A 24,956-nucleotide genomic window follows, 5' to 3' on the forward strand; every position below is an offset into this window, starting at 1 on the left:
TGCTCAGGAACAGCTTTGAATCCCTTAAGCAATTAGCTTTCCAAAACCTTATCTCCATATTTTATGTGCAAAGCAGGTGAAATACCTCCTCTGTCTCTCCCTATTTCATTCTGATCATGTGAAATTAGTATAATCTAAAATCAATCTTTTTTAAAAAAAACCACTCATGTTTGGATGTGCAGGTTTACTCCCACCAAAATCCCCAAAGTGAAATATGAATTGACAGAATCTCCTTTGCTAAATGGATCCGTTTCTCCACCACCTCCTGTTCTGGTGAGTGCCTTATTTCCATTTTGCCTGATCAAGAAATCTTTACAATTTCTCAGTGCTGGACATAGGAACATGTGAGAGGCTCCTTTGCCTTGCAGCTGAACGCCTGTGGATTCGCAGGATATGTTTCACACTGTGACATTACACCTTAGGTGTGCTTCAAGTATCTGTGGGGACCCCTTTGTGTATCTGCCAACTCACCCACCTCCCAAGGAGGAACTAGATCTTTTGCTGAAAAGGCAACAGGCCAGAGCCGTCTTTCCCATAGGGTTTAGTGGTGCGTTGCGCCAGGGCGCTGGCCTCTCGGGGGCACCCCAGCAAGTGAGGGAGCTGCGCAGCTTTGCCGGTGGCCTCCCCTTTCCCTCCTGCATGCTCGCCAGCTGCGCCCCATCAACCATATGGCTGACGGGCGTGCAGCTTCCTTCCCAAGCCTCTGCAGGGATCGCTCTCCCGCAGCGGCATGAGGGAGAGTTGCGCACACCCACACCCATGGCTGGCAGTGCACAGCTTCATGCACACACACCCCTATGCGTGGTAATTTGGGGGCGCTGATCAGATATTTGCACCCCGGCACCGCATCTGCTAAAGACGGCCCTGCAACAGGCGCTGCTCTAAGTGTACCTTAAGTGAGGTGTGACCCAAGAACATGCACACAGACCAAGTTTTGGAAAAGGAAAACTTCATTTATTGAAACTGAAGAATAAAAGGAGTGTCTCCTCCCCCATCGTTCAGCCCAGACCCTGAGGTCCAGCTCTGAGGGCCTTCTGCCGGTTCCCTCACTTCGAGAAGTGAGGTTCCAGGGAACCAGGCAGAGGGCCTTCTCGGTGGTGGCACCTGCCCTGTGGAAGGCCCTCCCACCAGATGTCAAGAAAATAAACAACTATCTGACTTTTCGAAGACATCTCAAGGCAGCCATGTTTAGGGAAGCTTTAAATGTTTGGTGTTTTACTACGTTTTTATAGCCGCCCAGAGTGGCTGGGGCAGCCCAGACAGATGGGCAGGGTAAAAATAATAAAATTAATATTGTTGTTATTAAAAGCATATGAAGAACAGTGCAGTTTTAGGACTAATTTAAGTGTGGCAACATGGGCATCTAATTGCAATTGTAGGTGCATTTGATTATAATCCCGGCACATTGATAACTCTTAAGCGAAACAATTTAAGATATTCCATGCTAGGAGAAGGAAAATGGGGAAGGTTGGAACTATGGCGGAAGTTCATACAAATTTGCAGAAATAGGCAGAGATTGCCAAGTTATGCTTTTTTTCTGGCTCCAACTGAGCCACTGCTTGTCAGCGGAGGGATAGAAATGTCAGGGGGGAGCCTCTTAATCAGAATCAGGAGTGGGGTGCCTTAGGCCTGCAAGGTCTCTCACACTCGTTCTCCGCTCTGAACCTGAGGCATCAAAACCCTTCTGCAAAGCTTCATGGCCTAAAATGAAATGAAAGCTGTCTTTGCGAGGGCAGAGCAAAAGTGACATGGCGGAGCTAAAAATGGCCAATAAACATTTTTTTAAAAAACAACTGCCTAAAAGCACTTTCCCCTCTCATAGTTGTATTATATGAGGGAGGGCTGTTAGTGAGATCCAAATGAAAGGTGACCCATAGTGAGAGTGCATAGCTGCCAAGTTCCGGCCTGAGAAATAAGGGACTGGACCCGAAGTAGCAGACCGGAAGTAGCGCTGCTGCCATTTTGGAACTGGGCAGAGTATGCTCAGAAGCTACTTTTGATGCTGCTCTGCCCTGTTCCAAAATGGCCACCGCACCAGAAGTCACGCTGCAGCCATTTTGGAACTGGGCAAAGCAGCATCAAAAGTCGCTTCTGAGCATGCTCCGCCCAGTTCCAAAATGGCCGCCGCACCAGAATAAACCGGGGAAAAACAAAAAAATCAATTTTTTCGGCTGGGAACACGGGAGACTTGGCAGCTATGTGAGAGTGTTTCCTTACTCCTCAAAAAATGGTAAGGGCGCATATCGTATGTTTATGACTCATCTCCCTGCCACTTCGCCAGCATGGCTTCAGTTTGTCTGAACACCTTTTTGATACACAACCCTTGAGCCTTGCCATATATAATTTATAATTGGGAGAAAATCACTCCTAGCCCACAGGGCTAGATAAGAATTCTTCAAGACTTGTATACCCTCCAACATTTCTTCAATGAAAATAGGGGTGTATTATTATTATTATTATTATTATTATTATTATTATTATTATTATTCCCTACCCATCTGACTGGGTTGCCCCAGCCACTCTGGGCGGCCTCCAACACATATAAAAACATAATAAAACATTAAACATTAAAAAAAACCTTCCCTACACAGGGCTGCCTTCAGATGTATATTCCCGCGTATAAGACTTACTTTTTAACCCAGGAAAATCTTCTCAAAAGTCGGGGGTCATCTTCTACGCCGGGTCCTATTTCTTATATGGCGAGTATATCCCAAACTCTATATTTTAACTGGAAAAGTTGGGGGTCGTCTTATACGCCCAGTCGTCTTATACGCCGGAATATACGGTAGTTACTTATCTCCTGGGCTCCAGGGTTGCTTAACTCCATACCCTCCAATATTTCTCCAATGAAAATGGGAACGTCCTAAGGAAAAGCGGAATATTCTGGGATCAAAAGAGAAACCGGGACTATCCGTGGAAAATAGGGGCACTTGGAGGGTATGGACTTGTATCAAGGACGCATCCGATGGTTTGCCACTGTTGTTGCCTGGCTGTTCGCCTGCATTTAAAGCCAAGGTATCTCTATCATGTCATGGGGTATTCAGTGGAGACAATTAGGTCAGAGCAGGAGAAAATGCAAAGGGGAATATATATACGGTATATATTCCGCTGGGTATACCATGGCTTATGCCAGGCCCCAGTCCACTGAGATGAACCACTTTCTGGTGCCATAGGTCACCCTCACGGGCCATCGTCAAAAACAAGACAAAGGTAAAGTGTGCTGAACGTCTTCCTTTAGTGCCGTAAGCCTTATGTTAATTTAAAAAGAATGAGTTCCTGCCAGATGGATTTGACATATGTGTCTAGGATTTCTGCTTGGTTGGTTTTTGCAAGTGTTTTTCCATCAGAAAGAAAGAAAGAAAGAAGCAATATTTTTCCTAGGGAAAGAATACTATTTCATATCATCCAACATTTTTCCAATTAAAACAGGGATGTCCCATTCCACAATGACAATTTTACTATTTATACCCCGTCCATCTGACTGCATTGCCTCAGCCACTCTGGGCGGCATCCAACATATATAAAAACATAATAAACACTGAATTTTTTAAAACAAAAAACAAAAAACTTCCTTATACATGGCTGTCTTTAGATGGCTCAGGGTCATAGCTGCCAAGTGCCCCGTTTTCCCCGGGAAACCCCCGTATTTTTTACCGTTTCCTGCAGGTGTCCCAAATGGCAAAATACCCCATATTCCCCCAGATTATGGAGCTCCTGCCGGCGGCCGTGTTCTTCTGGTGCCGCACCGGCACCGGAAGTCTTTTCTATGCACTTCCGGACATGTGTAGAAGTGACTTCCGATGCCGCTGTGCCCATTTCCAAAATGTCCGCAGCACAAGAAGTCGCTTCTACGCATGTCCGGAAGTGTATAGAAGCGACTTCTGGTGCCACGGGGCTGCTGATCCTGGATTTTTCAATCCGGAACTTGGCACCTATGCTCAGGGGTCCGATAACTCTATACCTGCCAGCGTTTATCTGATGAAAATAGGGATGTCCTAAGGAAAAGTAGGACATTCCAGGTTCAAATCAGAAACCGGGATGGCTTCTGTAAATCTGGGACTGTCCCTGGAAAATAGAGACACTTGGAGGGTCTGCTATTTCCCCTACTAAGACAGGTAATATTTTGCAGGCTCGCAGTTCCTGACCCCCTACCCCATGGGTGTCAAACACAAGGCCCGGGGGCCAAATCCGGCCCGCCAGACCTCATCATGTGGCCCGCCGAGCGCCCCAGCCAGCGGGACCCAGCAGCGGGACCTTGCTGCTGAAGTGCCGCGCCGACAAAGCGCCGACAAACAGCTGGGGCCGGGGGGGGGTCCCTTCGCGCTCTTTTCTGGCCCTGAATCAAGGCGGCGACCCCCCCTTCCCTTTCTTTCTTCCTCTCTCTCATTCTTATTCTTTCTTTCCCTCTCCTTCCTTCCTTCTTTATCTCTGTCTTCTCTCCCTCTTTCTTTTTCTTTCCTTCTTTATTCCTTCTTTCCTACTCTTCTTTCTCTCACCTCTTTCCTTCCTCTCTCCCTCCTGCTCCCTCTTTTCTTCCTTCCTTCCTTCCTTCCTTCCTTCCTTCCTTCCTTCCTTCCTTCCTTCCTTCCTTCCTTCCTTCCGTCCTTCCCATCTTTCTTCCTCTCCCTCATTCTTATTCTTTCTTTCCCTCTACTTCCTTCCTTCTTTCTCCCTTTCCGTCTTCTCTCCCTCTTTCTTTTTCTTTCCTTGTTTATTCCCTTCCTTATTTCCTACTCTTCTTTCTCTCCCCTCTTTCCTTCCTTCCTCTCTCCCTCCCACTCCCTCTTTTCTTCCTTCCTTCCTCCCTCCCTCCCCTCCCTCTCCCTCTCCCTCTCCCTCTCCTCAGAAACATAGGGTGCTGCTTTATACTTCTGGCCCTTAAACCCTGGAACCAGGAGAGCAGCTCCAGTGAGTCAACCTCAGCCAGTCCCTTTGGTGAAGGGTGGTGGCTCACTGGCAGAACACCTGTCCTGCATGCAGAAGGACCCCAGCACCTCCAGGTACTAGTAGCTCTGCAAAGGTCCTGCATGAAACCCTAGCGAGCCTCCACCACCCAGTGCAGTTACCAAAAATCATTTTTCAATAAATTGTACAATAATTGTACATTTGAATATCTACTTGCCATTAGTTCTAGTTACAGGTAGGTAGCCGTGTTGGTCTGAGTCGAAGCAAAATAAAAAAATTCCTTCAGTAGCACCTTAAAGACCAACTAAGTTTATATTTTGGTATGAGCTTTCGTGTGCATGCACACTTCTTCAGATACACTGTGTATCTGAAGAAGTGTGCATGCACACGAAAGCTCATACCAAAATATAAACTTAGTTGGTCTTTAAGGTGCTACTGAAGGAATTTTTTTATTTTACTTGCCATTATTCTGACTATGTTTCTGCTTTCAGAGCTAGTTATTACTTACATTATTACAAAAAACAGTAATAATTGAATGCAGTGACAATAATTTATGATAATAAAGAGTGGACACATAGTCCTACAGATACAACCGGCCCTTTGAGGGTGACCAAACTGCTGATGCGGCCCCCGATGAATTTGAGTTTGACACCCCTGCCCTACCCCCTTGGCAACCTGTGCTATTGGGTACCAAGAGATATCCTGCCTCAAGAAGTAGATTTTGGGGTACCATGAAAGATCCCACCTCATTTGGATTTCTGCCTCTGGACCAAAATAGCCCAGGCTGTCTCTGACCCACAGAGCCCCAACATGGTAATTTGTTGGCAATGGGGCTCATTCCTGGCCATGGGCAGCAACAGCAAGGAGAGGCATAGCTTTCTTTTCCCACAACACATCCACAGCCCAGCTTCCCACCCTTTGGATTCAATGCTAAATTTGGAAGTGTGGAAACTGCCCCTTGAAAAAGAAGCAAAGGTGGCAGTTTTGTTAAGGGGGGAAAACCCCTCCAGAACCCCAGTTCTACCGAGACCAACCAAGATGTTACAAAAACACAGCAAGTTTTCAAGTTCTCTAGAACTTCACCAGACAAGATATTACACAGGGAAATGTGCGAGGGGGAAACAAGGCATTTTTCAAAAGCTAGGTTAGTGCTGTAGCCAGGAGATTGACTTGTAGACTTAATTCGATTTTCAAAATTGAAAAATTGAATTATCTTTTTCTCCTGTGAGCTCTCCACGTTAACACAGTGTGCATGATGCAGCTGAAAGCCCATTATCTAACTCAGTGTGGATCTACACACAGGAAGAAAACACTATAAATAAGTCAGAAATTAAATCGATATGACAAAAGGGGGAGAAACGCTATGTAAAATCGCAAAGTTTTTTTTTACTCTGCAGCGCCATCTGGTGTTGCATGTTTATAACACATTCAAAGCACTGTTTTTTTTACTAATGTAGCTGAGTCCGAATTATTATATTATTCTTAACTGTCCTGCAGTCAGTTTAAGAGTGGTGTTTGCAAATTTTAAACAAACGGGCATAGTTGATTTCATGCACACATATTAGGTGTGCTGAGATATTCCTTGAAATGTTTTGTGAAGGCCCGCTGCTAAATTCTGCAGGCTGCTGTTGTGTAAGCGCGGGGGCCCTTGCACTTGTGCAATAGGAGCAGTTTTGCCCACATGCCAGCCCCAGAGGACCAAACAGCAGGCTTAAAATTTAACAAATATAAATAAATGAACTCTCTTTTTAGCGCAGCTGTGTTTGCCATTCTTGTTGTGTAAGGGAGCCCTTAGAAACTCTTCAGGTCTCCTTTTTGTACTTCTCCCAGTACAGCAAGAGTAAGTCTTTGCCTCTCTACAATCTACATATATTGTCTCCTGCAGATGTGAATTGAAAAGCATTGCTCCGATGCTATTTCAAAATGAACTATTTGCTGGAGGGACCCATTGAAACGATCCTTGAATCATTTGCTTATATGCATTTCCCGGATCGCCCCATTATCACCATTACTTAGCAGATTAATTACTCTGTACTTAATTTGCTTAGCAATTAAACCACCAATTAAATATTTGTCTACATAACATACTCCTTGGCAAATGAATTAATTAGTAGTGAATGTTGAGGAATGACTTGTTAAGCAGGAGGGCATTGTGTTTAAAAGAATAGGTTTGGTTACATTGTTCTACGACTTATTAATAATAGCTTTATTAATTAAATAAGTGCCGAGGATTTGCCCTAATCCCTTTAGGTGCTGGAACAAAAGGTAGGATAATCAAATACTGTACAAAATCAGAGGAAGATCTCCTAATACGTTGCAGAGGGGGTTCGGCAGTAGGATGAATGAGAGAACAAGATCATGGACCACTTTAATACTGGATCAATATTGTAACAGCAATATTCATCTCTCCCTTTTCACTGCCACGAAGGAGGAAATAATTGTGCTAAAAGGGGGACTGCTCTATGAGGGGGAGAAATGTGACTCTTAACACTGAAAGGCTGCTGTCTTTCATAGTAGAGAAGTTAATTTTTAGAAAAGAGGCAGCAGGGGGGGAAGCGTTAATCCTCATTTATAGTAGCTCATATTAACTAATACTTAATGGCTTTCCACTCAGACACCTCAGATGCAGGATTTACATTCTGTGCGTAACCAAGCAATGGACATGATTACAAAGGCCTTTACTTTGCTGGACTCCGAGTTTCAAAAGCTCAGCACGTAGGTATTGTTTGCCATCAATGGAAATGTTGTTTCTTCTTCTTCTTCTTCTTCTTCTTCTTCTTCTTCTTCTTCTTCTTCTTCTTCTTCTTCTTCTTCTTCTTCTGGATCCTTCACCCTCTTTCTTATTTTTTTTATTCATTTTTGTCTTTAACTATTATCATCAGAAATAAATCATCATCATATACACATAGGATTCTCTGAATCCCCAGACTTCCCTCCTCTCCTCCATGGTTTCCATCGTTATTCTTTTCCAACTGCATCTTATACTGTTCTCCATATTTACTTAATACTCCAATCTCACCATAGTCCTCGTTATATTGCAAGTGGTTTTTTTTTAATAATCCTGCCGATGTTTTTAATTGTTTACAGTGTTATTTTAAGTAACATATAAATTTCCCCCATTCTTTATTAAATTTATCATCTTCTTGATCTCTGATCTTCCCGGTTATTTTTGCATTTTGGCATAGTCCATCATCTGTATCAGCCATTCTTCTTTTGTGGGTACTTTGTCTTCATTCCATCTTTGGGCAAATAACATCCGCGCAGCTGTCGTAGCATACATAAACAATATTTTCTGCTCCTTTGGTATTTGTGGACCTAGAATTCCTATTAAAAAAGCTTCTGGTTTTTTTCCACAAAAGTAATATTAAACATTATAAATCATTCCCCAATATGCTTTTGTCCTCTTGCATGTCCACCACATGTGTAGAATGTGCCTTCTTTCTCTTTACACTTAATGGAAATGTTGTTTCATTAATGCAAGGCTTCCCAAAGTTGGGTCTTCAGCTGTTTTTGGACTACAGTTCCCATCACCCCTGGTCACTGGTCCTGCTAGCTCAGGACAATAGGACTTGTAGTCCAAAAAACAACTGGAGACCATGGTTTGGTCTCCAGTGAAAGACAACGCTCGATGTCTTTAGATGATTGAAATCAGCATATGTTTGACAATAAGTTATAGAAAGTTTATTGCTGTGAAAATGCTGGATGATGGCTCTCATTACTTTAAGGCATGGGAAAACCTCACTGCAAATTTAATTTGGATTTCCCCAATCTGTGGGGAATGTGGTTAGGGGGGGGAGGAGGAGAATCCAATATGAAATCACATGTTACCCAACCTTGTGTGGGTGAGTGTCATTTTGTGGGGTGCCATTTATCACCACACTACACTACGTTGGTGAGCTCCTCATTGGCGGGACCGGGCGCCACACACATGTATTCCCCTGCCCCAGTTTTTAACCCACTTTTTGGTGCAAGTTTGGTATATCAGAAAACTTGTATCGTAAATATTTTACAAAGTGATTGGCCTTGGCATAGATCGGCAAAAAACCTGAGGACATGCGCACAGTGGGTCTCAGGTTTCCAGATCTCGGGGAGGGTGGGGAAGTACTAATTGAGGAGAGGGAACAACACAGAGTGTGAATATATCCCATCAATACATCCCACTAGTGTGGACAGGAAACACTGACATGAGTTCAGCTGAGAACTCAGGTGTTATAAGAAGAAGGGGGGAAACCTGCTCCTTTTCTCTTACGGGGTATCCAAGAGCCCATATAGAGTCCTTAAGTGGGTTCCCTATTGGTAGGAGAAAATAACAGAGGCCAACAAGAGACTATTGAGAAGCAAAGCAGCTAGTACGCTTGATCTTTATTAAACCGTTGCAACAGGGCCCTCACTCACCACATGCAGGAGGTAGGAGGAACCCAGAACAATGGTGCGCAAGCCCTTATATAGACTTTTGAAATTGCCCACTCTGTAGCTCAAGATCACCTCCCAAAACATCATACATACGTCACAGAAGGAGACTGTCTACAGCAGAAATACATCACAGGAGGCGGTCTACAGCAGAAATCCTGTTTGCCAGGATATCTGTTAATGGTCACTGATTGCTTTACCTGGGCAGCCTGGCCACTCTTTTGTGATGGTAAATACATTTAGTTCCTTAATCCAGGTCACAGGCTCGCCCTATTCATACACAAATACACCCTTAGGACAGGTAAGCAAAAGACAATGGAGAGGCTTTCACCATTTCCTTCCTCCTTGCAGAGAAATTTGGGAGAGTCAAAATGGGTTCAGGATTGCTCTCCTGTACTATTTCAGACACGGTGGTTTATATACTTATGCATGTGTTTGCCTTGTACATTATTTTATATTTGGGACCTTACAATTCTTATAACACAGGTTTTGTCCAAACCTGAGTTCAGCTCAGGTTTGGACAAAAGCGCACATAATAAAATTTGCACTCTCGTGTGTACACAGCTTATGAGGCCTATCCTAGAAGGAGTGCACATTCCACTTTCCTCTGCATCTAGCATGCTCCCACTGCTGGTTTGTGAAGCTGTAAACTCAGACTTTAGCCACAATCCACATCTGTTCCTGTAGTTTCTTGAAAAATACTGCATTTTGATCTGTCCCCCGAAAAACCTCCAGATTAGATCCAATTTGAAAATGTAAATGGGGGTTGTATTGCACATTTGTTTGTTTGTTTGTTTGTTAAAATAAAAAAATAAAATACACTGGGGGGGGAATGTAAGCCACATGAAGACATCCATACCCCCTTTGTGCCTCCTCGTGTGGACAAACCGTGGTTGACTTGGAAACACATCAGGCTATGCTGATGTGTACAATGACATACAATTGGGATTTGATACACAGCAGGGGTGCTGGTGGAAATAGCTCCCTGGTTTCCAGCAAACAGCAGGCAGGCTTTCCAAAGGAAATGCACAAAGCACAGAGCCACTTTCCAGCTTTCCGAAACACCAAGCCCGCATGCCACCCGGGAAGGCGCAGTTGGAGGAGAGATAAAAATATCCCCGGAGGAAAACCAAGTTAAGCTGAAAAGTTGTATTAAAAAAAAAACAGGAGAGAAAAATTCAGTTCCTAGCCAAACGAAGTTCCACTTCGTTATAAGCATCCCTAATATAAAAACTCTTTTCAATTCACTGAATAACTTTCCTCCTCATTAAAAATTAGTCCTCTCTTGCTTAAGGACTTATACCAAGATTCTAGGTCTTCTTCATTCCCCTTCCTTTAATTCCATTCCTGAGTCCTATCAAAACTACATCATACTTCCCGCCCAAGCCAGGAAAAAAAAAGAACATTGCAAGCATTTGTCTCTCTCTGAAAGGGATACTTTACACCCTGACACACTTTTCTCAAACTAATAGCCCAGACCAAAAGCTTCTGTCTCTAAACGGGGGGGGGGGGATTGTCTAAGGGAAACACAATATTTCTTTTTAACAAACAGGTGGTGCCAACCTCACCAATATAATTCACAGATGAATGAAGCTCAGCTTTCTACTCTCCCGTGCCCTGAAATTAAATCTTCTGGAATTATATTTGCTTAACTTTTAAGTATGGTTTATTTAAAAGTGATCTATGGATCTCTGCCCTTGAGTTTAACATAAAAGCACACATTTGAGTAATTACCAGTCAACAGGCAAAGTGATCACTCACCTGCTTTGACCGTGACATGTCCAGTTTGTATTTTTAGATCCCTGCCCTTTCATCCTATCTTCTATAGTAATTGGGGTGCTTTTCCATCAACTACTGCTTCCCAGTTTAACCAAACAGAAACATAGGTAATTCTTAACCCTGAGCACGAACTTGTAAAATGGGAAGGTGCCCAAAAATATTTAAAGAATTAAGATATTTCATCCCTAATTAAACAAAAAGTTATGTGTTGTCCCGGCACAGGATCGAATCAATCACAGAGATTGTAATAAATAAAAACGTGCTCCTTTTCACTTATGGGGTATCCAAGAGCCCGTATAGAGTCCTTAAGTTGGTTCCCTATCGGTTGGAAAAAAATAACAGAGGCCATCCAGAGAATATTGAGAAGCAAAGCAGCTAGTAAGTCTGATCTTTATTAACTGTTGCAACAAGGTCCTCACTCACCACATGCAGGAGGTAGGAGGAACACCATACAATGGTGGGCAAGCCCTTATATAGACTTTTGAAATTGCCCACCCTGTAGCCCAAGACCCCCCCCCAAAAAAAATACGTTCATCACAGAAGGAGGTGGTCTTCAGCAGAAATTCTGCCTGCCAGGACACCTGATAATGGTCCCTGATTACATTTCCTGGGCAGCCTGGCCATTCTTTTGAGATGGTTAATACAGTGGTACCTCTGGTTAAGAACTAAATTCGTTCCGGAGGTCCGTTCTTAAGCTGAAACTGTTCTTAACCTGAAGCACCACTTTAGCTAATGAGGTCTCCTGCTGCTGTTGCACCGCCAGAGCACAATTTCTGTTCTCATCCTGAAGCAAAGTTCTTAACCTGAGGTACTATTTCTGGGTTAGCGGAGTTTGCAACCTGAAGCGTTTGTAACCCGAGGTACCACTGTACTTTAGTTCCTGAGTCCAGGTCACAGGCTCACCCTATTACTACACAAATACACCCTTAAGACAGCATTTGTAAGCAAAAAGACAATGGGAAGGCTTTCCCCATTGGTCTCCCTTACTGAAGAGGAATATTTGAAGTCATTGGGAGAGTCAAAATGGCTTCAGGATTGCTCTCCCATGCTGTTTCAGACGTATGGTTTATATGGTTTATATACTTATGTATGTGTTTACCTTAATTTATTTGAGACCTTGGAATTTTTAGAGCAAGATGAAATCTCCCCCTTGTTTTTAACTAGGATTCACTTCCCTAGGGTTCCATCAAGAGCTATCAACCCTCAAGACTCATCTTCAAAGGAAGATGTAGAGACTACCACTGTTTTTATCTCAAAGTCTGTATGGTAGGAAGAATGATCCCTGTATTCAAGGATGCTCTGCTGCTCCTCCAGTCTTAATGATCATTGTGGCTTCTTGAATCCAAACATTTAAACCTTTTATTTTCTCCTATGATCGTCTTTTCAGTGCAAAAGCTGAACTGGTCCAGGAAACACTGACTTTTCAACGTGAAAAAGAGCGGTTCAACAAACACTTTAAAAATCAACAGAAGGTAAGTTTCTGCTCCTCCATGAAATTCTGGGCCTGACACTCCTACATCTTCTTAGGTAGCTTTCACATGTGACAATTGTTTGGTCTCCTGATTAGTAAATGGTCAAAACAGGCTGAAGCAAGAAGAAATCCAGTGATGACCATAGACAAATTTTAGGATTGCTGGTATTGCTTAATGGCCTACATTTGACATGAAGAACAGGGTTGGCAACCTCCATCAACACATGACCTGCTCCGGAGAGATGTTTGAGGGTTGAGTCCCTCTAACTGTGATTTGTGGGAGCAGGTGGCACTGTGGTCTAAACCACAGAGTCTCTTGGGCTTGCCCATCAGAAGGTTGGTGGTTTGAATCTGCGCAACGGAGTGCGCTCCCATTGCTCTGTCCCAGCTCCTGCCAACCTAGCAATTCAAAAGCACGTCAAAGTGCAAGTAGATGAATAGGTACCGCTGCGTTGGGAAGGGAAACAGTGTTTCCATGCATTCTGGCACTCATCATGGTGTTCCGTTGCACCAGAAGCGGTTTAGTCATGCTGGCCACATGACCCAGAAAGCTGTCTGTGGACAAGTGACGGCTCCCTTGGCCTGAAAGCAATATGAGCACCGTTGTGTATAAGATGATGTATAGATGGTATTTAACACCAGTTAAATTAGCCAAAATGTATAGAATGAGTGACAAAACTTGCTGGAAATGTAAAGAGGGAGATGGTGAATTATATCATATGTGGTGGACATGCGACAAGGTAAAAAGATTTTGGGAGATGTTGTATAATGAGTTGAAAAAGATGTTTAGATATACTTTCCCAAAAAAACCGGAAGCATTTTTGTTAGGAATAATAGGAGGAGAGATTAGAAAAGAAGATCAAGTATTGTTTATGTATGCGACAACCGCGGCTAGGACTTTGTTAGCCCCAAAATGGAAACTACAGGAATTACCAACAATTGAGGAGTGGCAGATAAAAATGATGGATTATGCTGAACTCGCTAGGTTGACTTGCAAGATTCGCGACCAAGGGGAGACAAGGTTTCAAAAAGACTGGAGTAAATACGTGGATTATATGGAGAAAAACTGTAGATCTTTAAAAACACTTGCAGGATTGAAATAAATCCTACGAACTGATTTAAAAAGTCAAAAAGGAACTGCAAAAATGGAGTCAACAAGAAACCCGCGTGAAGGGAGGGGGGGAAGTCGTAGCTCGGCAGAGCAAGATGTAAGATGAAAATTTAAGATGTTTGGTATAAAAGATTGTTTTTTTTAATTGGATAAATTGGAAAATGGAATAAAATTTATTATAAAAAAAATGAAAGCAATATGAGCACCGCAACCCCATAATCGCCTTTGACTGGACTTAACCATCCAGGGATCCTTTACCTTTTACCTTAATTGTGATTTTTATGGGACCTTGTCGCTTGGTTTGATGCAGTGACGCTTCTGTCGCTAGAGATAGTTTTGAAATATTGTCCGCTTGCTCGGTTTTTGTTGTTGTTGCCTATGGAAAAATAATATTTAAAATGGTTGGAAGAATTCTAGGCCAGGGGTGGACGGACTTTCGGTTTGTGGGGACTTTTTAAACTACAACCCCAAGATCCACCAATTGGAGGCTGGTGCAAAAAGATTTACGTTGAGAATTAAAGAATTCTGAGCCCATGAATTTATCCTAGTATCGGAACTGAATGGATCTCACAGCCCCCTGCACAAAAAACTCTCTTCATTTCAGGAACATAATTTAGGGTTTGGCGAGGATGGGGTTTTCTTGCTGCTATGGTTAAACATTTGGGAGTGACAGGTAGGTAGCCGTGTTGGTCTGACGCAGTCAAAATAAAAATAAAAAATCCTTCCAGTAGCACCTTAGAGGCCAACTAAGTTTGTCGTAGGTATGAGCTTTCGTGTGCATGCACACTTCTTCAGATACACTGAAACAGAAGTCACCAGACTATACATAAGGGTCTGGTGACTTCTGTTTCAGTGTATCTGAAGAAGCTGTGCCAATTCTTGCACTCCTTTCACTGTTCGGTTGGATCTCACCCTATAACTTTAAATGTGTGGCTGAAAAACACTTAAAACCTTTACGAGTGTGGATTTTATTTTATTTGCAAAAAAATAAATTAGGAACTCCAAGAGATGCTGGAGAAACACAAAGCTCAAAATGAAGCGTGGCTGCAAGCCAGAGCAGAAGAGAATGACAAAGAAAGAAAAGAGCTCTACAAACTGAGGGTAAATATTACAAGTTAGGGCTTTTCCTAATGCCCTGTCCCTAAGGCTTGCATTCCATGCTATTCGCGGAACATTTACTTAGAACTGCACACTGCTGTTGCAAGACGTGTACTTTCAGCATTCAGGGTCTACCTTTAGTTCTGCCAGCCATAAAACTTGTTGGTTAACCTGTTTCATACCTTATATTTAAGGCAGTCTTACACCACTTTAACATGCATGGCAAATAATCTTGGGAACTGAAGTTTGTCAAGGGTGATGAGAGTTGTCAGGAGAAACCTTATCCCCCCCCCCAAGCTATAGTTCCCAGTGTGGTTTAACAGTCAATCCCTTTTCATAGGGAACTGTGGGAATGGCAACTCGGGGAAGAGAATAGGGTTCACCTAGCAACTCTCAGCAGAGTCGTCTTTCCCATAGAGTTTAGTGGCACTTTGCGCCAGGGCGCCGACCTCTCATGGGCGCCCCAGCAAGTGGGGGAGCTGCCGGCTTTGCTGGTGGCCTCCCCTTTCCCTGCACGCCCGCCAGCTGTGCCCCATCAACCATATGGCTGGAGGGCAAGCAGCAATCCCTGTAGAGGCTTAGGATGGAAGCTGCGCCCCGCCAACTATATGGCTGGCTGGCGGGCATGCAGCTTGCTTCCCAAGCCTCCGCAGGAGGAGAGCAATCCCCGCAGAGGCTTGGGAAAAGGTTGACAACTCTGGGACATGGAGGGGGGGGGCACCGGAGGGATCTTTGCACCACAGTGCCGGATATGCTTAAGACAGCTAGGATTCTTTAGAGGAAGCCACAACTGGTACAGTGGTACCTTTGTTCTCAAACTTAATCCGTTCCGGAAGTCCAATCCAAAACCAAAGCGTTCCAAAACCAAGGCGCGCTTTCCCATAGAAAGTAATGCAAAATGGATTAATCCGTTCCAGACTTTTAAAAACAACCCCTAAAACAGCAATTTAACATGAATTTTACTATCTATCGAGACCATAGATCCATAAAATGAAAGCAATAAACAGTGTGCTGTACTATAAAAATAAATAAGACAGTATTGTAGACGATAAAAATTAAAATTATTTTTTCCCCTTACCTGCACGGATGATAGTCATTGTTTGGATGGGGGTGGGGCTTTTATCCATTTCCGCAGTCACACAATCAATCAGTAGCTGAACTGGGTTCCACACAGTCACAAAAACAAATCAATTTTAAAAGCCTCAGAAACAAAAACACAAAATAAGCAGCAAAAACAAAAGCGCCAAACCTCATCCATTCCGGAAGTCAATTTGACTTCGAAAACCAAGGCGCAGCTTCTGATTGGTGCAGGCGCCCGGAAACAGTAGCTGACAGCTGCATTGGACGTTCGGCTTACGAAAAATGTTTGAAAACTGGAACGCTTACTTCCAGGTTTTTGGCGTTTGGGAACCAAGGCATTTGAGGACCAAGGTAACACTGTATAAGATTACCTTAAATGCATGGTGTGGATTTTGTTGTTTCTGTCTAGCAGTGCCTATGGGATGGGCCATTTCCAACCTGTTTTTTCTCTAGTTTAAGCTCATCAGCTCACTTCCAGAGTTTATTTTGGTATACCCGAAGGATGTATTGGGAAACCAAATCTATAGAATATATTCCCTGACCATAATGCCACATATGCTCCCTTTGGGACATAGAGAACCAGCCCCTTCCATCAAAGACCCAATGTGACCGCTGGACCAGCAGCGCTGCATCCTTTTCTGTTGCCCGGCATGCGTGTTTGCCGGGCAGAGGTAGGGCATGGAGGATCAGCAGAAGCCACCCCACCAGGCCAGCTCTCGCCACCAATGCTGCCAGCCATGCACGCCTGGGATACGGAGGGTTCCCCGGAACTCGCACGCCAGCTCAGCCCTGGCCACTGGCCACTGGAGCCAAGCAGGGCTGCGTTGCAACCTTGCCCGCCCATGCAGGGACAAGTCCTCCCGCCCAATGCAGCCCTTGATGGGCAAATACCCCACCCCGACACTGGACAGGCGCCCATTCAGCAAGGGGGCAAGGGGCATGGTGGTAAGGCCAGGCTCCAGGGCCCAGAAACCCCCATGCCAAGCCCATGTGTTGGAGCACATACTGAGCTTCACAATAATGTCAATAGTCCCATCCACTAATTTTTGCTGTCCCTGTGGCTCTCTTGCCCAACAAAGATGCCATTAATCATGAATTGCTTTTCTGAATTCTGGATTGGTTGCCAAAGCAGTGGTTTGCGAATTTGTTGTTTAGTTGTTTAGTCGTGTCCAACTCTTCGTGACCCCATGGACCATAGCACGCCAGGCACTCCTGTCTTCCACTGCCTCCCACAGTTTGGTCAAACTCATGTTCATAGCTTCGAGAACACTGTCCAACCATCTCATCCTCTATCGTCCCCTTCTCCTTGTGCCCTCAATCTTTCCCAACATCAGGGTCTTTTCCAGGGAGTCTTTTCTCTTCTCATGAGGTGGCCAAAGTATTGGAGCTTCAGCTTCAGGATCTGTCCTTAAAATTCAGGGGAAATAAAAGAAAGGACTTTTTCACCCAGAGCATAGTTAAACTATGGAACTCATTCGCATCAGAGATAGTGATGGCTGCCAACCTAGTTGGCTTTAAAAGAGGATGGGACAAATTCAGGGAGGAGCGGACTATTGAAAGCTGCTAGGCATTATGGCTCCACAGCTGGAGGAAATAATTTCATTTTATTTTCGTTTCACTTAATTTACATACTGCCTTTCTATATTGCTATACACAGGGCGGCTTACAAGCTGAAGAAACAACAAAGATTGCACACCTCATAATCTGATCTAATACAAAAATCTCACAATGAAAACATAATTTTAAAATAAACAACTTAATCAATTAGAATATAAGAGTACATAATAAAATTAAATGCCAGCAAATAATAATGAAACAGAAATTCACTCTTAACAATTACATTAAATAATTTCTAAACCATAATCAATAAAAATAACAGCAAGTCACAATAACACAATACAAACTGAGAAGCAAAGACACACAACCTATAAAATTATTATTTTTAAATATCCCTGAACTGCTCTTCTTTCTTCCCAGCTGCTTCTGCTGTTCCTAAATACCAGTTGTCCAGGTCCTGCTCGCTGGTTTCCCAGGTTTGTCCAGGTTTCCCATGGGCTTCTGGTTGGCCATTGTGAGGACAGGATTCTGGACTAGATGGGCCACTGACCTGATCCAACACATTCTTCTTACGTTCTTATGCTATCTGGGTGTTTTCTCTTGGTACTAAATTCCCAGTCTTGGCCACACTGCAATTTGGGGAGAGCAACAATAATTTTCCGATGCAAGTTTGCCCTTATATGGAGTTACCCGTAGCTCACTTGCCGTGTGCCTGGTGAAAGGACCGAAAGTTATGTTTTTCACAAAGACAGTATTCCAAGATTAAAAGATCTGCAGCTCTCTTTGACTGCAAAAGTAGAAATAGTACAGTTTAACGGATGGGCCTTGTTTTCCTTTGCCTTTACACAAGGAAGTGACCCAAAGCGAAATCCAGTGATGACTCACATATTGCTCGTTCTGACTCACAGCATTAAATTGTGTTTGGAGAGTGTGATTTGCTATAGCCTGCAGTTCCTTGGTGTGTGAGTGTGTCCACAGACTTTTCTACTGTCAATGTTTTAGGGATACCATGTTCGTGGGGCCATAAACATAGTTTGTTCCCGTTCAGACCTATATTTATCACTGATTTTAGAGAATTCCTGTGCTGAGAGTTCGGTTTTAAAAGCAAAACCTTACCTCTTGCTCTGTCTACTGTTTATATTATTTAAACAAAACAGTAAATGAAACAATTGATTTATTTGTTTTTTGCTTTGTGCATGTAAAATATCATACCCTCCAACGTTTCTTCAACGAAAATAGGGACGTCCCATTCCTCAATGATAATTTTACTATTTCTACCCCACATACCTTGCTGGGTTGCCCCAGCCACTGTAGGCAGCTTCCAACTTATATAAAAACATAATGAAACGTTGAACATTTAAAAAAACTTCCCTATACTGGATTGCCTTCAGATGGCTCGGGGATTGGATAACGCCATATCCTCCCAACATTTTCCCAATGAAAATAGGAACATCCTAAGGAAAAGTGGGACATTCTGGGATCAAATCAGGGGATGCCTGAGCTAATGTGTTTATGGTCTGACACAGAGGGTTGTATCCAACTGTGCTGTTCTGCTTGTATAGCAGGCTTCCTGTTGCCCAACATAACTTTTCCCTTCTCTTCCCTGCCGCCACCCATGCATCTCTCAAAATCTGCGCCAGGAGACCTCCTAGAGCTGGCATCCCCAAACTTCGGCCCTCCAGATGTTTTGGACTACAATTCCCGTCTTCCCCGACCACTGGTCCTGTTAGCTAGGGATCATGGGAGTTGTAGGCCAAAACATCTGGAGGGCCGCAATTTGGGGATGCCTGTCCTAGAGCAGATTTGGATGATGGGGAGGGGAGAGTAACAGGAATCTTGCTGCATAAGTAAGTGTTACACAGTGCCAGAGACTTGTTCTCTCTCTCTCTCTCTCTCTCTCTCTCTCTCTCTCTCTATATATATATATATATATATATATATATAGCAATATATATATACCTTATTTTTTTGCAAGAAACATGGATAGGTTGTAAAAGGAGCAGGTCTAAAGGAAGATGTCCTATCTTGCAGTTCATTCCCGTGGCTCAAAATAATAATAATCTAAAACCCGGTTTTCTTGTTTTGTCGCAGGAAGAGATTCTCAATGATCAGGAAAGATTGAGAGACGAACAGCAAAGCGTTTATCAGCGCAATCAGCAGCTCCTTTCTATAATGCAGCAGTTCAAAGGAATGTGAACCGTTTGCTGAAAAAAGCCTGGTCACATGCTCTTCTAGATCATAGCAGCTACACAGCACCACTTGAACAACTGAGCTCTTATGTAACAAAGATCCCATTACCGTACAAACTGAAGTTTGATCTCGATAACTTTCCATCCGGCCCCAGGACGATGGTTCAATTAAATTCCCACCCAGTTTGGAAAATGTTCTGAGTTTTTGATTCAGTATTTTCTATGTATATATATCTCAGGTGCTTGTATGTGCTGACACGACATTTTAAAATGGACAGAAGGAATATAATGCTATATTCATAACTTAGGAAATTTGTTCTTGTTAAGAAAGATTAATGGATTTGCAAAGAGAGAGATTATGATCAAAAAGCCGCTTTGATTCCTTCTCCCTTTCTCAGACTTTGGAATGGTATACACTAGAAGACCCCGAATTCTGCTCCAATCCTTACCTGGTAGAAGTTACTATCTGAAATGACAGTACTGAGGACTACTGAGAACATATGACTTTAGGATGAAAGGACTGGTGGAGGAAGGGCAAAATCTAAATTCATTTTGTCCTCCTTGTCAAAAAATTGGGCATGTTGGATCTGTGCACATTAACTCTTAACTTTTTGTGAGTGTCATAGCTACAGTGTGAGTTTCCAGTAAGAGGGGTGTGTGGGTGTGTGTTAATGCTTCTTGATTTGGGAGGATTGGTAGAACAATCATGCTGGAATCAGAGATAGGTCGCTACTATGCCGGTGGAAGAGTCTGAAAAACATACCATACCACTGATGTAATTATTTGAAAATCACTTTCCTGCAGGTAGTTTGAGGATCAGAAAGCACCTTGTGCCATACAGTGAGAGAAAGAAAATGAGAGATTTTATCTGAATAAAGTTTGTGTTCCTAATATTTGTTTATTTAGTGCCTTAAACATCACATTAATCATCAACTTAAGCATGGCAACACAGAAATAAGTCCAGTAAAACTTTCCCTGGGAAGTTAAGCAGTCTTCATACACAAAGTGCTTTACAATTGCTGTTGTGTAAACATTACAACTGGAGTCTGCAGTGTGTTGCATGTACCGTAGCTACTGTGTGGTTTTCAACCTTTCTGAGTCCACAGCTCCCTTAACCAACTGCATTCTTTCTGCGGCACCCCTACGGGGCTCAGGAGCCCAGTTATGTCACCCCTTGCCTGCAGAGCTGGCAGCCTCTTATCCTTTGTCAAACACCCTCCCTTGTGGAGTGTTCCCTCCTCTCCTCTCTCCTTGTATTAAATTTAATTACTCCCTTGCCCACCACTAGCTTCAACTTCGGAAGGAGGGGCTGGGGGCACTGGATGGAAAGCCCCCGTGGGAGTCTGGATCTCCTGGACGCTGATTCTACAAGTGAGCTGGGCTCCATGACTTAAGAGAGAAATTGGATATGAGTTGTGGACATGCTTCAGACAAGGAGATTTATTCTGCAAAGCACAGCCACTGAGAAAACAAAAGATAACTGAGGAATGTTTTTCACCAGGGCAAGAAATGGTATGTGACGGAGCAGAAGGGGAGAGGCTAGAACTCTATAATTGTGTTTTATTATTTACTTAACAAACCTCCCTCCAGAAGAGCCGTATACAGCATTTATAAAGCAAGCGAGATCGGAATGTTGGAAATTTATTGAGATAATATGGTTTTTTTAATATATAGACTGTGTGAATTGAAAATATAAATAATTAAAGTTTGTAATTTGGGACTTGCCTGGAATGTGGCTAAAGACTCCCTAAATTTGTGGGCATCAGAGAGAAGCAAGCTCATTAGCAGTTGGAAACTTGTCAAGAAATTTCTGAGCTATGACGCAGTTACAAAAACAGCTTCCGCCATCTTGGAAACAGAGCTGGCTACAACAACAGTCAAAGGGGGAGGGAGCCATAAATAATGACATTAGATGTGTATATACGGTTGTGACCTGGCAAAACCTCCCCTGAAAAGGCTTGGAGAAAATCATCATAGAGGCTTTAACATCTGATTTATTGGGATTATTTGAAGATCGTGGCTGCCAGCTGTGAAAAGGATTTGTGGATTTCTGGACGGACTTGGCAAGATACCAGTGTGTGAGGAGACAGTGCTAAATTTATAAACGGGAATTGTGGCATAAATTCACACAGAATCATACATGGTTTGATTAAACTTGCTTGCCGGGAGAACTCAGTGACTTGAAAAAAGAAGAAAGATAATAAGAGATTATGGAATAAGATCGGGACTATATTGAAAAGAACTGTAGTGACTATAAGAGGACTAGGCCTCGAGTCTAAAGCATGGGAAGTTGATAAATTTGTATAATTTGGCAGAGGATTTGGACTAATTATGATATTTGCATAATTTGTATAATTTGAAAATGGATTAGATATTTAAATTGGAAAATTTAATAAAAATGCTTATTTTTTAAAAAAATTACTCCCTGCCACACCACAACTGAACTTCATGCTGGACACCTTGCGGACTCCTTTCCCATGTGCAAATGGTCATGGATCACTTTTTTCTACAGAGACCACACTGATCTTGACATCTGCAGCTCGTGGGCGAATGCTTATGCAGCAATCCTCCAAAATGGCGGCCTCCACTTGCCGGATGGTGTCTTCAGCAATGGCGGAAAGTGGTCACCCAGGAATTGGAGCCATTTCACCAAAGTCCGACCACACTTGAACTGACGATGGCAGTGCTTGACTACGTCATATAATGGGGTACCCTCCCCATAAGTCCCTTCCATCTCATTGAACATCTCCCATGGTGTGCGCCCTTTCAAGTACAGAAACCTGATGACCACTCTGCATTCAGCTGGTTCCATTATCAGACGTTACTCCACATTACACCAGTAGCAGAGAAACTGTTTGGAGTTCAGAGCCACAAATTACCACGTTACCTATGGAGAGATGTACATGTGCAATTTCATCCTCCTGTGATAACCAGAAGTGGGTCAGGGAAAATCTTTAATGAGCAACCCTTTGACTCAACTTAAGTTCTTATGTCACTCTATAGGTAAAGGTAAAAGGACCCCTGACCATTAGGTCCAGTCGTGGACGACTCTGGGGTTGTGGCACTCATCTCGCTTTACTGGCTGAGGGAGTCAGCGTACAACTTCCGGGTCATGTGGCCAGCATGACTAAGCCGCTTCTGGCAAACCAGAGCAGCACACGGAAACACCGTTTACCTTCCCGCTGTAGCGGTCCCTATTTATCTACTTGCACTTTGACATGCTTTCAAACTGCTAGGTTGGCAGGAGCAGGGACCGAACAATGGGAGCTCACGCCGTCATGGGGATTCGAACCACCAACCTTCTGATCGGCAAGCCCTGGGCTCTCTAGTTTAACCTACAGCGCCACCCGCGTCCCTCACTCTATAGGTAGATGGTTTTAAAATTGTGTTCTGGGTGGTAGAGTAGACCATCCAGACTGAAGTGATTTATGGCCAGGCCTAAAGAGGCTTTGCACAGTAGGACATTTGTTACCTAGAATTTATTGAGAACCATTTGCTTTGAAGATATCTTGCTAACTTTGGTAGAGGCACTCTGGGTGGTTTTGAGGGTTGCGGCACCCACCCACAGAGTCACGTCAAAATTGATAGTAAAAAAAAGAAAAGCTTAGCTTTCTCAGTGGATGTTGCATTTGTCCTCGGAAGCATTTTAAATAATAGAGACTTGTTTTAAGGGGCATTTGACTCCAAGCAGATGATTCTTCAAGAATACAAGATCGATGACTTATTCTCCCATCCCCCAACATCAACAAGAAGACGTTTCCAAGAATTTAGTATGTCATCTCATCAGTATTCTGTGGTGAACCCTTAAAGCTATATATCTTAAAGCACTTTCCTCGGATATGTATAAATGCGAAAGTTCCAACTAGCATGAAAAATGGTTGCTATAGCGTTTAGCCCCCTCCCCAATTGAAGAGGCTTCTATTCACCTTCAGTTAGCATCATGCTGTTCAAATCCTAGGAAATCTCAAAACGAAGTCTGCCAACTACATACATAGGTACTTATTGATACATTTTTTGTTTCTTGCAGGTGCAGCTACACTCTAGCAAGGCTGCTTTTCAGCCGAAAATTGTAATGGTTGAAAAGTCTTGGCCTCTGTCTCGGAAGGTACTGAACCTTCCATGTTTCTAAACACACTTTGAAAGTACAAAACAGAAGTCATCATGTATTCTAGTGGTTTTCCAGCCTTCCAATTCTTTTTCTGTGCTTGAAACGGCAACCAGTGGATTAGGAGCTGTCCCATTTCCCTTATTCAGTAGATTGGTTGGGCGCTGCTTCTTTGACCTCTATTGTTGAAAACCATACAGCATAAATTTCCACAGGTTTTCAATAGATCTCATGCACCTGTAGAGGGACACAGGTGGCACTGCGGTCTAAACCACTGAGCCTCTTGGGCTTGCCGATCAGAAGGTTGATGGTTCGAATCCCCACAATGGAGTGAGCTCCTGTTTTTCTGTCCCAGCTCCTGCCAACGTAGCAGTTCAAAAACACAGCAGTGTAAGCTATTCCCAGCGGGAAGGTAAACAGCATTTCCATGCGCTCTGGTTTCCTTTAAAAAAAAATGTATTTATTAAAGTTTTTTTAACAACAAAAACATACAAAAAAACAAAACACACAAAAAAAATACAGAACACAAAAAATGCAAAATACAAAAATACAAAATACAAAAATTCTAACTTATAACCCTTATTTCTAGCCTATTGACTTCCTCTTTCCCCCTTCTACTGCGGTTCTTTACAATTCATACTTAGTAAGTTCTAAATCTTATATAAACTCTAATTAATACTTCAATATTACCTTATTACTATATCTTTTATGTCTTGTCCATATAAACTCGATCTATATCTACTTCTTAATTAATTTATCTTTATCTTCTTTCAATACATATTTCACACCCTTGTATTATCTACAACCTCTTTGTATCTCCCTCACTTCCATTGGTTCAATCTATTATATGCTTATTTTTCAAATAAATTTTAAATTTCTTCCAATCTTCTTCCGCTGCTTCTTCACTCCGATCCCCATGCACTCTGGTTTCCATCAAGATGTCCCATTGTGCCAGAAGCTACTGTTAGGTCCACCATGAGACATCCACCAGCTTCCAATCACGGATACCAGCAGCCTTCAAGCAAGCAAACTTGCCTTATTATCACTCCCCAGCATCCCACTGCAAGAGGATTGCCTCCTTCCATTTTAAAAAATAAGTTAAATAATTAGTTTTTGATTCATTAAATACAGTTATATATTACAATTATAATTTTTCTTATTTAAACTATAAATATCGTGAAATTATGGGTTTTTTTCTCGAAGTGACACACCACCCGAGTTATGCTCTGTTTTTTGGCGAATTTTGACACA

General features: G+C 42.9%; 1 protein-coding gene across 4 annotated transcripts in view; it reads left to right on the forward strand.

Annotated features, from left to right (window-relative positions):
* LOC118077020 (rab9 effector protein with kelch motifs-like) overlaps window positions 1–22,562 on the forward strand; it is a 68,692-nt gene extending 46,130 nt beyond the window's left edge. For 2 of the 4 annotated variants that reach the window (XM_035100301.2, XM_060280115.1), the window contains exons 15-19: window positions 183–273; window positions 7,520–7,620; window positions 12,482–12,566; window positions 14,673–14,777; window positions 19,503–22,561. In XM_035100301.2, coding sequence (XP_034956192.1) covers window positions 183–273; window positions 7,520–7,620; window positions 12,482–12,566; window positions 14,673–14,777; window positions 19,503–19,607 — 487 coding nt within the window. In that variant the 3' untranslated portion in view covers window positions 19,608–22,561. Of the gene's footprint in view, window positions 1–182; window positions 274–7,519; window positions 7,621–12,481; window positions 12,567–14,672; window positions 14,778–19,502 lie in introns of all 4 variants that reach the window. The other 2 variants (XM_060280116.1, XM_060280117.1) reach the window with 2 other exon arrangements.
* Window positions 22,563–24,956: the final 2,394 nt, after the last annotated feature.

The sequence above is a fragment of the Zootoca vivipara genome, chromosome 11, assembly GCF_963506605.1.
Source record: "Zootoca vivipara chromosome 11, rZooViv1.1, whole genome shotgun sequence".
Taxonomy (NCBI): Eukaryota; Metazoa; Chordata; class Lepidosauria; order Squamata; family Lacertidae; genus Zootoca; species Zootoca vivipara.